At 37.8% G+C, this 12,660-nt stretch overlaps 1 protein-coding gene across 1 annotated transcript; it reads left to right on the top strand.

Moving 5' to 3' along the window:
• Positions 1-6: 6 nt before the first annotated feature.
• Positions 7-3,300, top strand: LOC21412653 (receptor-like protein kinase FERONIA; the record flags this gene model as incomplete). Its single annotated transcript, XM_024164198.1, is given in 3 exon segments — positions 7-1,486; positions 1,872-2,404; positions 2,407-3,300. Coding segments are annotated over 3 exon segments (2,586 nt in total), but the record flags the coding sequence as incomplete, so codon positions are not given.
• Between the last annotated feature and the right edge of the window lie 9,360 nt (positions 3,301-12,660).

Here is a 12,660-nt window from a genome sequence, read left to right as displayed (position 1 = left end):
GCTTTTCTCTTTGTTGATCTGCACACTAGAGCTGAGGATTCTACCTACGAGGATGCTATCTTAAACGGCATAGAGGTGTTCAAGATGAGCGATTCTGATCGTAACCTCGCGGGACCAAACCCTCCACTACAGGACTCTAAGGGATCCGACCAAACTCTGAATCCAAACACAGAAAATTCCAAGTCGAAGAAAACACTATTGGCCATTGCCTTAGGGAGTGGCGTTGCTGGCTTTGTTGTTCTACTGTCTATGGTGTTCTGTGTAGTTTTCTTGAGGCTACGGAAGGAGAAACGCTACCACGGTTCGTCCAAAAGAAGATCCAGCAGGTCGACGAAGACTTCCTCGGGGAGGCTTCCTGAGCAGGTTTGCCGTTGTTTCTCGCTCGCCGAGATCAAGATGGCGACCAACAACTTTGATCAAGTGTTGGTGATCGGCAGGGGAGGTTTCGGTTACGTCTACAAAGGTCATTTGGCCGACGAAGTGTCCACAGTTGTTGCAATCAAGCGGCTGAACAAGGGGTTATCGGGCCAAGGAGAGAAAGAGTTCGAAGCGGAGATTAAGATGTTATCTCAGCTCCGCCACGTCCATTTGGTCTCCCTCATAGGCTACTGCGACGACGACGATGAGATGATCCTCGTCTACGACTACATGGCCAACGGGACTCTTCGAGACCATCTCTATGGCACGGACAACGACCCTCTCCCGTGGAAACAGCGACTCGAGATATGCGTGGGGGCGGCGCGTGGGCTGCACTACCTCCATTCAGAAGTGAAGAATACCGTCATCCACCGAGACGTTAAGACGACAAACATATTGTTGGACGAGAAGTGGGTGTCAAAAGTTGCCGATTTTGGATTGTCAAAACTCGGTCGCGGCGACAGCGCTGTTAGTACGGCGGTGAAGGGCACTTTTGGGTACATGGACCCGGAATACGCACAGAGCCGGCAACTGACGGACAAGTCCGACGTGTACTCTTTCGGTGTGGTTCTTTTCGAGGTGTTGTGTGCCCGTAAACCGGTGGATATCAAACTCGAAGAGGATCAAAGAAACTTGGCACAATGGGCAAGGAAGTCCATAAAAGAAGGGAGGATTCAGAACATCATAGACCCGTACTTGATAGGCAAGATTGCGCCGGAGTGTTTCAAGAAGTTCGTGGAGGTGGCGGAGAGGTGCGTCCGAGATTATTGGAGTCAACGGCCCACGATGCATGAGGTGATGGAGAACTTGGAGTTTGTGTTGGAGCTGCAAGAACAAGCGGACGCGACGCAGCTGGGGAATAATCCCGACGGGCGGTGTTCGTATCCGGAGAAGCTGTCGTTCCATCTGGTTGTGGATAACCGTGGGTTCGGATACGACGTGTTGGGGTTGCGAAGTGGGGTCGGTGTTTCCACCACGGTGGGGTCCAACACCGCCGAATCGGGCGTTCCTAGTCTGGACAGTGAAAGTGGCACCCGCGAAATATTCTCAGACGCCTCTATTTCCAAAACCCAAGAATAATTGGAAGAAAAAGTGTTTGTAGTCAAGAGTGTTTGCAGTCCTTGTGTTTGAACTCACAAGTCCAATAATTGAGTGAGTCTTCCCCCTGGGTCTTGGGCACGTGAATAATTAATCTAAAAGGCATCTACCTCTATCTTTCCTCTGTCTCCTCTCACTCCCTCACACGTCCAGTACACGCACAGCACTCTCATATATGCCCTAGTTTTTATTCTCGTCTAAATCCTTATAATTTACTCGTCCTACAATCTGAATTGGTATTCAACAAGATGAAAAACTCACCTATACTCCATCCTCATCATCATTTCATCTTCATTTTCCTCTGTTCATGAACATTAATCAAAGTCTCCGGAAGCTCAACTTCCGAAGAGTTATTTAAACATGTCGTTACAGCCGTTGCTGTTGCTTCATATCGTCTTTAACCATACTAATTCTTCTGGGCTGCACTATTTTCTGCAGAAGACGCAGAACGATTCAGTCAGATGAAGAGCAAAAAGTTTTATATTGTCATCGTTTCACTCTCAATGAAATAAGAACCGCCACGAACAACTTCGATACGGACCTTAAAATCGGGGACGGCGGGTTCGGAAGAGTTTGCAAGGGCTTCATCGACGGCAAAGAAAACCCCGTGGCCGTCAAAGTCTTGAAGTCAACGTCGAGTCAAGGGTTCCGAGAGTTCTGGACTGAAGTCGAAACGCTCTCGAAGCTACAAAACCCTAATCTCGTTCCTCTGATCGGCTACTGCAACGATCAACGGTTCATGATCATCGTATATGATTACATGGCCCACGGAACGGTCCGTGATCATTTGTATGGTACGAATAATCAGCCTCTGACGTGGAAACACAGATTAGAGATCTGCATTGGACCTGATCGTGGATTGGTTTACCTTCATGCAGGCGCGGAGCATGGATGATAATCCACCGCGACGTGAAGACGAGCAACATTCTGTTGGACGAGAATTGGGTTGCCAAGGTGTCAGACTTTGGGCTTTCGAGATTGGGCCCGACGAGCCCATCGAGAAGCCACATCAGCATGGATGTGAAGGGCACGTTTGGGTACTTGGATCTGGAATACTTCTGGACCAAGCAACTCACTTCAAAGTCTGATGTTTATGGGTTTGGAGTGGTGATGTTCGAGGTGTTGTGTGGCAGGCCTGCCGTGGATATGGGCCTGGAGGAGGAGCAACAGAGTTTGGTCCAATGGGCTCGATTTAACGTGGAGAAAGGGATTCTCGATCAGATCATAGATGAGAATTTGAGGGGTCAGATTGCGCCAGAGTGTTTGAAGGTGTATGGAAAAGTAACGGATCGGTGCTTGAGAAGTGATAGAAAGCGACGGCCCAAGATGGATGATGTGTTGAGGGCCCTTGAGTTCATACTGAGGCTGCAGGAAGGTGCTGATTCAGCCGTGGAGGACGGGATAGAAATTGGTGAGGAAAATAAGAGTGATGAGAACATTTCATGTTGGAGAGGTGGAGATTAAGTGCTTGTGAGATCACAGTACAAAAATGTCGTGTTGCATTCTTGTCCAACGATATTATGGCCAAAAAGTAATTCTCAAAGAATGCTTTTGAGATTCTTTAGCGATAAGGTGGGGCTGAAATAAGGTGGGGCTGAAATAGGCAACTCAATTTACATCCTGAGCTCTCATAACTTTATGTTTCACGTGTTCGTATACACTAAAGAACCATCATGGTGAGGGTCTAAATTAAAATGAAAAATATCCATGGTCATAAAATATATGTTTCCTCATCTCTGTGAACGTATAAAATATCCTTACCAATGAAATATTTGCTCATCTTTCTTTTCTTTTCTTTTATTTTCCTCTATTTTTTAATACAATTTTCAAATACTTCACGTGCTGATGATATCAAATTAGATTATGGATTATTCAAAAAGTAGAACAAATAAGACAAGCTCTCCAAACAAACTAAAGAAAATTTAGAGGAATGTCTATTTATGGGACATGAAGATTTATACATATCTTTTAAAACATTAAAAAAATTTTGTACTAACTTTCTTCTTTCATATATTAATTTAGGAGAATGACACAAAAAGAAAATTCACAAATTCCCTAATTTTCCGCCAAAAAAGAAAACATGAGCATGCATATTGTATTACTGGTTCCAGCTTCATTACATTTCATCAGGCAGATTAATTAGTTCTTTTATAAATCAAGGTTCCGTTTGTTCTATTAATTCGAATCAAACTGAAGTTTTTACTATAGTGTTTTATCTCACAAAAAAAAAATCAAATTTAACTTTTATGTTTCAATATTTTCTCACATAAATTCACTTTTCTACTCAAGTTGAAAACTTGAACTAACGAAACAGCCCAAAAGTAAAACTTTGATTAGCTCTTTTTTTGTTTTTATAATGTTTTTCTCCCTATCCAGCTTAATTAATTACATTTGATCAGGTTGATTTATTATTTAAGGTAATTATGTTAAGTTTTAGTTTTGATCATCTTAATTATTTGAGGTAATTTGAGTTTTAATCTTTTTTTTTTCGCAATTTATCCTTTTTCCTACTAGCTCTTGCATGCCTGGTACTTTACGCCTTCCCTCCAGTCTAGCAGCCTCTTTTCAATCCAAGAGTTGCATGACAAGAAAGCGCCTTCCGGTTAGTTTCAATTAGTGTTAGGGAACCTCATAACTATGCAAATCCCGATTTTGGTTCTAATGCTACACGGAGAGGTGCTGTTGATCGAACTAATCGACTTTTCTTTTGAGAAGATTGAAAATCACTTGATTGAATCTTTCTGTGAAACAAATAATTGTGAGGCGGCAGGGCATCCCAATTTCTTATTGGGAGGTCTTTTCTTTTTGGGTCATGGTAGCATAATCCAAATTATTGCAACGGATGTGCAGCAACTAATTACCCGATGCCCAAATAATCCGCCTAGCCAAACTTGACGGCTATATATGTTGTAAGGGGTGGGGGATAGGTGGTGGATTCAAAATGTGCATGGGTGGTGAAATTGAAATAAATTTTTTAAATTTAAATGATATTCAAAACATATATTTTTTTTATTATTACTTTTTAGACTAAAGTCATACACAGATCATTTCAAGTCATCCTTAAAAAAAATTAAAAAAAAAACTTTATTAAAGTCATTTGATGAATAAACGTTTAGTAAAGTTTGATTCCATTTCAAAATGGAGAACATACATAAAATAGAAAATTAATATTTATTTTCATAAGCTCAATCTAGTCCACTAAAACGTTAGTGGTAGTTGGAAGCTAAAACAAATAAGTTAACACTATACTTTTGTCATTACCCTTTTGTCCGGTATCTAAGGTAAGGTTTCTTCATTTTATATCACTAATATTTCTTACTCCAAACTTCAGAATACAAGAATATTCTTACATATTAGTCATATATGGTTTGTATACAAACATAATGGTCCTGTAAATTTGTTTTACTCGAAAATACCATTCGAGAAGCACACATCAGGTTTACAAATTAAAGGACGTATGAACTGGAATAATTGATTACTTTACATTGAAAAAACAAAGAAAAAAAAGAAAAGGAAAACAAAACTCACGTATGAGCATTAATGGATATAGCAAGTGCACTAAAGGCTGATTTGTACGAGGGACTACACAACTTGGGATTGTTTTCGAATGGACGCCGGCAAAAAGGCGGAATCAGATGGTTGAGATGCGCTCTCTCCAATATCGCGCGACAAATTCACACTACACTAAAAAAGATTATTAGAGATGATATTTATCGTTATTAAAATTAAAATATTAGCGACGATATATCGTCACCAGAAAGAAAATAAAATTTTTAAATGATTTTTCGTCACATTTACTATTTACGATGACATGTCGTTGCACAAAATTTCACTATTTACGATGACATATCGTCGCTAAAATTTGATAAATTATCCACGACGACATGTCGTCGCTAATATCTGTTGGCGCCAAAACCAATCGGGTGCCATTAATTTTGGCTCTAGTTTGTCCATTATTTGCGACGACATGTCGTCACAAATATTGATTGTTACAGCTGGCGGTGATGTGGCCAAAACAGGACGGAAAATTTGGTGGTTTCCCACGAATAGGTTCCAGATATGTCTTTATTTTTTGTGATGACCTATTGAAAGGTCGTCAAAAAAATAGTTCCAGAAAATTCTTTTCAAGACGACTGTTTTTACGACCACACGTGTCGTCATAAAAAAGGGTTCTAGAAAATTCAATCAAGAATGACTTTTTTTTGCGACGACTTATTTAATAATGTCGTCGCAAATAATGGGGAATTCAAATTTCTCCTAAAAAAAGGACAGAAACTTTGGCAGTTTCCTTAAATTTATTTGCGACTATATTTTACCAAAGTCATCGCAAAAAATAGCATAGGTATATTCCTCAAGAATATACTCAGAAATATTAATGAGGTAAAGAAGAATGGCGTCATTTTTGTATTAATTGCGACGACTATTTAATATTTTTTGCGACGACATAATGTCATCGCAAAAAGCCACCTGCATTAACACGATCGCAGAACTCGTTTCTCCATTTTTTCCAGTGACCCTCTCGGTTTTCTCTCTTCTTTTCCATCCAAAACCTCTAAAAATTGTCCAAAAACTCTTAAACAAACATAAATATATCATTTTGTCTTCAAATCCTTCATTTGTGGAGAAAAATATTATGAAAATTCCAAAAAAATGGAGTTTTCACCTCGCCGCCCATTTTTCCGGCCATCGTCGTCATTTTCCGGCCGCCATCGCCTTTCCAGCCTTGCTGCCATACCGTTTTCCAACCCCCGGTGTTTGTGGGTTTGGATTTTGTGAGTTAATATTTTGGTATTTTATAAATTGATTTTGGTATTTTGGTTGTGGTTTGTGGTTTTGTTTTGGCTATTGAATTTAGTTTGTGGTTTTGAATTTAGAATTGTAAATTAGAATTGAAATTGAAATTTGTGGTAATTAGATTGAAATTTGTTTGATGATGATTAAAAAATTTAGATGGAAATATTAAGAAGTTAAAAATAATATATTATATATATGATGATTAAAAAATTTAGATTGAAATATTAAAAAGTTAAAAATATTGAATTATATATATGATGATTAAAAAATTTAGATGAAAATTTTAATTAGTATTATATTACTAATTAAAAATATTATAAAATATATTATAAAATAGTTAATAGAATGTTAATGTAATGACCGGGAAAAATTTAGGTCTAATCCAGATAGTTCGGTATTTGACCGAAATCATTTTCGGAATAGTAAGTAGTAGAATTTTGATGTAATCAAGAAAATGTTATGTATAAACTTTATGTACGGGGTAAAATTTTTCAAAAAATGTAAAGTTATAATACGAATATTTTTACAAAAAAAATTCGTGAATGTCAGTTATGAATAGTGAAATATAAGTTAAAAGTTAAAAATTTTAACGGGTATATTTTAGTTATGAAAAACTAAATTATTTGGTTTATGACCAAATGACTAGTTAGAAAAAGAGTAGAAATAATAGAAGTAAGGCAAATAGCAAAAGTTCCTGAAATAGGATTTTTCCGAGTCAGTTAAAACGGGAAACTGCTAAAAAAATGAGTACCGCAAGGGTACGCATTTTGGGCAATTCTGAATCAAAAGAATGAAAATTTTAAAAAAAGCAATTGACTAAGGACATACCCAAGAAAATTGGGTTGGACATGAGAAGTTTGACCCAGGGTGCTCGATAGTCCAGAAAAGCAGTATAGAACCTGTACTGGTTGTGGAACTATTAGCACCAGAAAGAAACTAGTTTCGAGAAACGGAAAGTTTAGTCTCGACAAGAGAAATGTGGGGAACATAGAACCACTTAAATTAAGTGTTAAACTTAATTAGAATTTGTAAAATTTAATTATGAAAATTAATGTAATTATTTTAATCTAGAAAGTAATATTAGATATTATTAAAAATACTATTATAATATTCATTATGTCTAAAAAGAGGCCCACGGAAGACCATTAGAAACCAAAGTGTTTCTTTGCCTAAGTGTGGCCGAGAGAATAGAAAAAAGGGAGAAAGAGGGAAATAGGCTAAGACTTGAGATTAATTAAAATTAATAGGCTAATAGTTTACATAAGTTAATAAATAGGCCAAATTACTGTTTTCGTCCATAACTTGTCTGGTTATGAACCATAACTTGATAAGTTATTGTCCATAATTGTCCATAACTTGTCAGGCTATGAACCATAACTTGACAAGTTATGGCCTATTAATTTCTATAACTAAAAATTGGCCTATATACTTTCTTAAGCTTTTCATATTGGCACAAATATTATTATTTGGGCGGCAAACGTTGGCGCCAGACAACATTTGCCGCTAACTACATATTTGTGACGACTTGTACATTATTAGCGACGACAACATTCTCCAGTCATAGGAAAATAGGCCAAGACTTGAGATGAATTAAAATTAATAAGCCAATAGTTTACATAAGTTAATAAATAGGTCAAATTACTGTTTTTGTCCATAACTTGTTTGGTTATGAACCATAACTTGATAAGTTATTCACGGTTTTTATCCATAACTTGTCTGGTTATGAACCATAACTTGACAAGTTTGTCCATAACTTGTCTGGTTATAAATCATAACTTGACAAGTTATGGCCTATTAATTTCTATAACTAAAAATTAGCCTATATACTTTCTTAAGCTTTTCATATTGGCCTATTTTCTACTATTTTCCTAAGAGAGAAAAGAGAGAAAACAAAGGGAAATCCAAGGAATCAACCGATTTCATCAGAATTTCTTCCGTTTAGTCCGGTAGAAACGCAACCCGAGGCATTCTAGCAGAAAATCTCAACTTTTCGAGGTAAGATTTCAAATTTTTCATAAGAAACTGCTTGCTTTTTCGTTTTGATGAATAGTAACTCATCTCGGAAAAAATCCGTAAAATTGAAAAATGAAACCGAGATTTTGTTGGGGACTAGGATAGGAGTTCAATGTGTAATTATGGAAACGATTGAACAAAAATTTTTGGATTTACACTAAGAAATCCGAAAACCCTAGAAATGGAGAAAATGTGTTTTGTTCAATTTTATGTTAGAATTTGTGTTCAAGAATATGAATCTTGACTCCGGGTACCGAAATTGGAATTAGAACGAGTTATTGAAACTCGGGAAACGAGAAAAACAAAGCGAAACTTTGCCGAAATTTAGTTTGAATAATTTGAACTAAAACTGAATTTCAAGAGGAATATGGGATTAAAATGTGAAAAGAAAGATATTTCGATAATCGGTGATGGTTAGAAAACTGAACACAATGAGAATTCACAGTTTTGGACCGAAACTGAGAATCAGGCCCATGACTGAGTAACTTGCACGGTTTTAGTGCAAATCCTTGAGATAGAAAATGGTTTGAGGTTGAATACTAAACATAAGGATTGTAGACCTTTCCGAAGTAAATTTCAATGTAATTATTGATCTTAGATTCTAAATCTAATGATCAAAAAATTTATGCAATAGGGCCGATTAACGGTTGAAGTCGGAAAGCGTCAAGGGAGACAGAGGATGCATTATTAGCGAAGCTTCAGTAAGTACAATAGTTTTTCTATGGCTATATCACGAACAAGTTTACTTTTCTATGTTGCACAAAAATTGTGCATATAGTAGAATTTTGAATGTTAGATACAATGTGAATGTTAGATACTATGCTAGGTATGTATCTACAAGACTTATGTAATCGTAGAACTTTATTCGGCAAAAAATATGTATCGATGTTAAGTCGAGATCAAACTAAGAGAAATGAAAAGTTAAACTTTAACGAAAAGTTAATCTCATGATAAAATGCTCGATAATGCACAAATTCATAAGATTTAACTAAAAGTTACCATTTCAATGAGCAAATTGATGAACGGTAAGAGACTAAACGTCCTGTTTGTCCTAGCCTTCGAAGGAAAGGTTATTATGAGACTATGAAAGATATGAAATCGTGATTGAGTTGGATTGGTTAGCTACCCCACTCCTCACTGGTTATGTGCGCTACGGTACAACAGGACAGGGCCCATAAGAAGTAAAATACATGAAAATGAAAAACAGATTCCATTCCATATAAAGGTATGGTATCTGTTAAGAAGAATGAAAAGAGCTACTTTTGCACTTTATCAGTGTAATCTACCTATGTATGATGGTCAGGCTCACCTAACTAAATTACAGGACTGGCTACACCAAATTGAATATTTAATGGTAGCCTGTGATATTGATGAGAGTGATTGGGTGATTCTAGCCGCCAGCCTATTAGAGTCCGACGCTAGATAGTTTTGGAGAGGTGCGGTGGAGACAAGAAATGCACATGAGGTGCCATAGGACAATTTTTGTAGTTTACTGCTAGTTCAATTTCCACCAAGAAAGGCACCCGTAAGGATGGCACCAGAGGTTGCCTCTACGTCACAGGCTCAACCACATGCTGTGGAGACCGAATTTAGGAGAATGGAGAAGTATATACACATGGTCGATAAATTTAAGATGCGACCTTATGAGACTGTGGCAATCTAAGCTGAACGGTTCTTTAGTGAGATTATGACTAATCACACTATCGAGCTAAAGGAACATGACGCGTGTTTCATATTTTGGAGGGGGTTAACAGAAGAGTTGAGAACTATGGTATTTCCACGATGGGAAGTTACATATACCCTCACCCAGTTTTTAGAGGAAGTAACGCAATTGGAAGAAACATTGGCTATAGAATGAGAGGAACAAGAACGGCGCGTTAGTGAGCGTCAAATGGAGTTTGAACGTATGCAGAGGGAATACCTATGTAGAAATAGATTAGTGGAGGTGTGTTCCGGAATAGAAGTTGAAACAACATCAACACCCCAACAACAGGGACAAGCAAACGTGGATCCCCAAAACACTGTAAATACAAGTGAGGAAGAAGATCCGGAGGAGGATTTTGGGGAGGACAATGAAGATTATGCAGATGTATAGCATGATGTAACGTTTTGATGATGATGTTACATTGTAGTAATTTAAAAACGTACTATGGATGTATAAGATAATAATACTTGTCTTATGTAAGTAACGAATGATGAATGTATATGTATGTTTGAGCGGATACGTGTATGTATGTGTGTACATGTATACAAATGAATCAAATACAGGAAGAAGAAATGCGGTTACCAAAAGAATGCATTTTTTTTTTCAAATGATAAGTGTGGTTAAAATGCTACAAGAATGCTACCACATTTAATAAAAGTTGTATTATTTTAAAAAAACTTTATGTTATGAGATGATGCTAAGATTTATTTAGATTCATACATACACACATATCCAGAAAGTTAACTATGTTTACCATTATTCCTCTCATGTAGACACACAGAAACATGGTTCGTCCATGTAGAGAATGCTTGGTACAAGAAATAGGAGTGGATTTAGCTGCCACCATAGTTGACTTATGAGCCAGACTGGAGGCTCAAGAGTAGGAAAATAGAAATTTACGGGCACAGTTAGAGCAAAGAGACCAGGAACAGGAGCGAAGAAGAGCACCACCTGTTCAACCGGCACCGTAACCAGAGCCTGCGGCGATGCCAGAAGTGGTGCCATAAGCTATGCCTGTTGTTAATCAGGAACACTTATATGTGCGGTTTCGCAGGATGAAGCCACCAGAATTTGAAGGTTCCCCTGACCCACTAGAAGCTGAATAGTGGTTAACTTCACTCTAAACAATTCTGGATTTCATGAATCTAACGGAGCAAGAAAAAGTTATTTGTGCTTCGTATGTGTTAAAGAAAGATGCCCGCTACTGGTGGGAGACAATGGTAATGAGAAGAAATGTGGCAACAATGACATGGAATGAATTCTTGGGGGAATTCAATGCTAAGTACTACGATACTGTAGGTCTCCGAGCTCAACAAAATGAATTCAATAATTTGAAGCAGGGTGATATGACTGTTATGGACGCTTGTCGTAAGTTTGATCGATTGGCAAGGCTATGCCATCAGCTAGTGCCAATAGAAATGGAAAGGGTGCGATGAATGTTAGTGATGTTTCACCTTGAAATAGCTACAGTGGTAGACAGTAGGGGAAAGACCACCCACAACAGTGGCGGATTGTGTTGGTAAAGCAGTTCGAGCAGAATATCACCTGGCCCAAGCTAAGGAGGAAAGAGCCAAATTCTGGGAAGCAAAGAAAATGGAACAAGCCCAGGCAAAGTAAACCTAAAAGGGGAATCAAAAGAATAATCAAGCTGGTCAGAGTAACCAAGCTAACAAGACGGGACAAGGAAATTGACCCCCACAGAGTCGTCCAAAGAATAAGCAGAACCTGAATAAGAGGAAGAGAAAATTTTGATGGAAATCAAAACTTTAATTCCCAAAGTCCGCAACAGAAGCAAGAACGCAACACGAATATAGTTGAGTGTTCTAAGTGCGGCAAGAAACATTCGGGTGTATGCATATATGGAACAAACAGTTGCTATACATATGGCAAGGAGGGCCATTATTCCTGGAACTGTCCTCAGAATTCAAATAGACAGACTACTAGTCAGGCAAATGCGATGCAGATAAGAGTTGAGGAGATGCAACCTCAACAAGATAGAGTAGAAGCCCCACCGCAAACCAATTCTAGATTGTTGGCATACACGAGTAATGATGCAGAAGCTGGCACGTCAAGAGTTGTGATAGGTCAGCTAACTATTGCTGAAAAATAGAAACCATTCCATATAAAGGTACGATATCTGTAAAGAAGAATGAAAAGAATGAGAAACAGAAAATGAAAGTCGTTCAGAACGTGAAAATACGATGTGAACGACTAAAATGAGAAAGCAGAACAAAGAATGTAATGAAAGAAGAAGAACATAAGCCATACACGTTTTTGTAGCTCAGAATGTATTATGATATATGACATGAATGCATATATGGGTATGCATAATTATTGCATATGTTATGACCTATTGATACTTGTTGAGCTAAAGCTCATTAAGTTTGTTCGTGATGTAGGAAGCTCGGGTAAGGCACCGGCTCCCTGAAACTTGTTGCTGGGCATGCAGAGAGGATGCAACAGTGGAGTGTGGGCAAGTGGGTTGTGGATGTATCACGTGTTTTTGAAATGCTGCTAAACATTATGTGTAAATTAAAATAGTGTTTTATGTATTTTGATGACTAATGTAACAGAATGCCGTCAGAATGCTACAGTATTTTAGGTATGACTAATATAACAGAATGTTGTCAAAA

The sequence above is a fragment of the Morus notabilis genome, unplaced genomic scaffold, assembly GCF_000414095.1.
Source record: "Morus notabilis unplaced genomic scaffold, ASM41409v2 Scaffold97, whole genome shotgun sequence".
NCBI classification, from domain to species: Eukaryota; Viridiplantae; Streptophyta; class Magnoliopsida; order Rosales; family Moraceae; genus Morus; species Morus notabilis.
This window is presented reverse-complemented; position numbering and strand designations above follow the sequence as displayed.